Source organism: Diaphorina citri, unplaced genomic scaffold (genome assembly GCF_000475195.1).
Source record: "Diaphorina citri unplaced genomic scaffold, Diaci psyllid genome assembly version 1.1 scaffold4237, whole genome shotgun sequence".
NCBI lineage: Eukaryota > Metazoa > Arthropoda > Insecta > Hemiptera > Psyllidae > Diaphorina > Diaphorina citri.
Window position 1 is genome coordinate 1 of NW_007381636.1, and position 4,121 is coordinate 4,121.

Genomic DNA, 4,121 nt, shown 5'->3' on the forward strand with positions numbered 1-4,121 from the left:
CATGTGAGAACACAAGGCCGCGGGAGGTGTAGGACCTTCACTTGAACTTAAAACTTCCGATAATACACAAATTCCAGGGAACTTTCTTCCCCTTTGATCTCACAGGGGGTCTTGGGACTATGGCACACAGACAAGGTAATACATACTTTTCGGTGATACTCGTACTGTTAAAGTGGCCACACGCGAAGAGTACAAAAGTCCGAATAACAATGCGTTCCGTGGGTCTACGTCTAGATTTCCGGCAAGTCCAAAGTATGTACAAAGGCCTGTTCCCAATTGTTCGGAAAAAAAAAAAAAAAACGTGTCGTGCGTAATGGGAACATCGTGCAGACGCAACATGCGCGCCCAATGTGAAGTTACAAGTACGCATTTAGCATTCTGAGGTGACATTTCATGCATTTGTAGAGATTTGATCCCGCCCTCTTCCGTTTACCAGACGAGCGTCTTTTTGCACGATAATGGCAGTTGAATAGAATTTCTTCATAAGGGGTAAAGAAACAGTAGGTTATTTCATATAAGGACTTGTGCTGCTATAAGTTTCTCTTCCGGTTTTCCTTGTTCCTTCTTTTTTATGAGGAATATCAGGTATGCCGTTTATTTCACTCAGACATAGCATTTCCTCTTTATAAATCTATTTGTCTTTCTAGCCACAGTCTAGACTCTGAACATTGTTGTAGGTATTGGGTTTTGATTCCATTTGAAGCCCATTTTGTATTATTGTTGTACGTATATCAGGGATACTATCCAGACATTATGTTGAAGGGGATGAACAATTGAACACCTATTTGTCCTAATTAAAAGGTCTAGTTCCAAGTATTTTGGGTTTTGTTTGACATACGAGCAGGTATAATTGAATTGACTTGAATGGTTATTTTGAACAAAAGAGACACCGAAGTATAAAAAAGCAAAAAGGTTATTGGAACCATAAACCATAAGCAGACAGAAATTATTAAGAACATTGTAACATATTTTATTCTGTTAGTTTAGTGATCAAATGGTCGTTTACTTACCTGTATGTTATTGAACTGAGTTTACCTTCAAAACCAACCCAAAATAAAATTTCTGTATGTGTAGCATCATCAACTAAACTTATTTGCAGACAAATGTTTCATTATAATCGTGTGTAGAAATATTAGGCGAAAAGTATGTTCAGATCAAGTGACCGTATATTATGCCATTCTCATAATATATTATATTGATTTTGTTCTCGGCATTTTTGTGATAAATGTGGATTAGGTGCCATTTGACAACCAGATCTTTGTTTGTCAAGTGCAATATTTCTCTTATCACAACAGTAGAAAACAGTATATGTGTTCGTGTTCACAGATTTTGTAAGGTTTTTTTGGGGGTGTTTGAATGATGGTTCATTGTGGTTGTTGGTGCGCAATTTTTGAAGTGAATGTGTGACGATATGCTCTTGAGTAGGGATATTAAATTTAATGCTGATTTTTATTAGAAGTGAATGACGTAAACACGTTATTATAGGTGATACATTTGACCAAAAATGGAACAAAATGCTAACCTGTTGCCTGTGGGTATTTGCCTAATACGTAGTAGGTGCCTACTCATAATACTTACGATGCAAATTATTATAACTTTGGTTTGGTTTCAGTAAGTAACCAGTAAATACTTCTGTTTGTTCCAGGCTTACTATTTCATCAAGACCATGTCCGAATGGAAAATCAAGAAGCCCTCCTTGAAGTGTGACCTCCTCTGTATTAAACCAAACGATGCACAAGGAACTTTCGTAGGAATTTTAGAATCAGTAAGTACCTGCCTGAACCTAGATGAATACCAATGCCCAAAAATAAAGGTTTCCAGAAGGAAACAAAACAGTTGAAATGAAGCATTTCTGGAATCATTTAAAGAGGTCTCCTACCATATCTTGGGAACATTTAGAATTAAGACAAAATGTAAATGAAAGTTAGGCAAAATTCGTTCGTTCTACCGGGAACCGGGCAAAACCGTTCTATCATATCCTACGAGTGATTGTGACGGAAAGAAAAATCGCAGCGTTTGTATGAGGCTGAAGTTCGCTCCTCATCTAACCAACTCTTTTCTCCCACGTTCTTCCAGGAAGATGGCAATGTCTTCATAATTCCATACACACACAAAGACGGCAACGAGCAACTGGAGATGGCACTCACAGAAACGGGCAAAATCCGATGGGACGCCAACCCGATATTTGAAGCAGTATTGGCAAGACATTCGAACAGCATCGAAAGGGTCATCAACCTCAAAGGAAAATCTGCTGAACTCTACTGTAACTCTACTTTGTATTATATGAGCAACGAGAAGGCATCCAATATCAGTATTCAGTAAGTATTCCGTCTTCACGACCAACGAACGCTTGAATGTGAAATAATGTAGATTGTAGAGAAATCAACATGTTGGAATCAAATGTTCCACCAAATAACGAAGGGAAATCGGCTCGTAAAATGTCCTACTAAATGTCGAATATTGTGTTTAACAAAATCTCAAACGTCTGAAAAAAAAAAATGGTAGCGTAAGCGCTAGGTGGCGGGTTCAAATCACACCCAATTCGAATTTTACCCTAAACACATAAGGTTCGTTCTCGGAACGGCTGACTTTCTCCTATCCTGTCTTCCTTCTCTCTCCACTTTAGGGGCGATAGAACCTTGGCAGTTACAGTTCCCTCTATCAAACCTCTTTAAAAAAACTGATTTTCATTCTCCCTCCCGTAGTGTGCCTCAAAATGTGACCGTGGGAGACCTCAACATATCCGATATTGACTACATGTACTCCGTATGGGCCCACAACGATATTTACTCCAAACAAGAACTGCTGGATGCCGTCAATTTCAATCGGGGGGTTGGAGTTTACTCCAAGACAGACGGCAGACTCCTGTCGTGGATGGTACACACACATTATGGAGGTCTAGGTAAGTTAGAGGAAGGTACTTGCCTCGTTTGAGTAGTCTTCAAGACGGTCGCCTGATAAATATGAGGGCGCGTTAGTTCAATTTCAACCAAATAAGAATGGACTTGAGAGCCACAATGAGAGTCCATCTACTCCAGTAGTAGCCTATCCCTGAAAAAGAGGGACTCTTCAGTCCTATTCCAACAGGACTGAAATAAGAATATCAAAACGAAATTAAGATTGAATATCCCTCGGACTATTTTGTGTTCTACCTAACCCTTCGTTATCTCCTCCCCAGGCAACCTCCAGACCAGGAAGGGCGAAGAAGGCAAAGGCTATGGCAAACTAGTCACCCAATTTCTGAGTAAGGAGCTGAGCAAGATCGGTATTGACCTCCATTGTACCATCAAGAGAGAAAACAAAGTCAGTCAAAACCTCTTCACATCATCCGGATTTGAGTTCCAATGTCCACTGACATTTATCGTGGCCAAGTGAAGACGAATATCGCTGGACGATAAGTTACGTCTGAACTGTGGTCGATCGATGTAAATATGGCCATACCTTCATCGACTCACCTCTGTGGCCGAGTGGTTAAGTCAAGAGCACTTTGGAGGGTTCCTAAGTTCCTAACCCGGTTAGGGTGCAAATTTTCAGGACTAATCCGTTCTAGGATAGGCATGGATGCAAACCCTGAACCAGTCCCAAGTGGATGACTAAAGTTTAACAATGGTTTAAAATAAGAAAAGATGTTCCATTTCACGATTTGGCTTTAAATCGAAAATGTATAGAAACATACAGAGAAAGAAACGAGTGACGCTTTTGTTTGTAAATAAATACACCTATTTATCTACCTATGTAGATATCAGTTTTCTCAATTGAAAATAATATTCTTATCACATTATTCCTAAGCTGATTCACAAGGAAACAGAAATGAGACTGGGATTCACTTTATTTGACAAAACCTAGCACATTGCATACCTCAATAGTTTCCAGGCACTCATACAATGTGTTGAATGCTAGGCCATGCAGCTTTGGGACTTGTGAGTGAAGAACAGCTGCTCTGTAACTTAAAATCTGGTAAGTAAACCTAAGCCTGCCGTTCCTTAGGGTCGGTATTTGAGTTTTGGAATAGTCGACAAATTTGCAATGCCTTTTATAAATCCTCCTTTGGTACAAACTACCTAGTCGTACTCGTATAGTACCTAATTAATGTCTCGAATAGGACTTGTGTCGGGTCTGAA

General features: G+C 39.6%; 1 protein-coding gene across 1 annotated transcript; it reads left to right on the forward strand.

Annotated features, from left to right (window-relative positions):
- Positions 1-1,645: 1,645 nt before the first annotated feature.
- Positions 1,646-3,750, forward strand: LOC103520891. Its single transcript, XM_008485987.3, has 4 exons — positions 1,646-1,765; positions 2,077-2,318; positions 2,706-2,902; positions 3,179-3,750. The coding sequence occupies exons 1-4, from the start codon at positions 1,667-1,669 to the stop codon at positions 3,373-3,375; spliced, it is 735 nt and encodes a 244-aa protein (XP_008484209.1). The 5' UTR covers positions 1,646-1,666; the 3' UTR covers positions 3,376-3,750.
- The last annotated feature ends 371 nt before the right edge of the window (positions 3,751-4,121 follow it).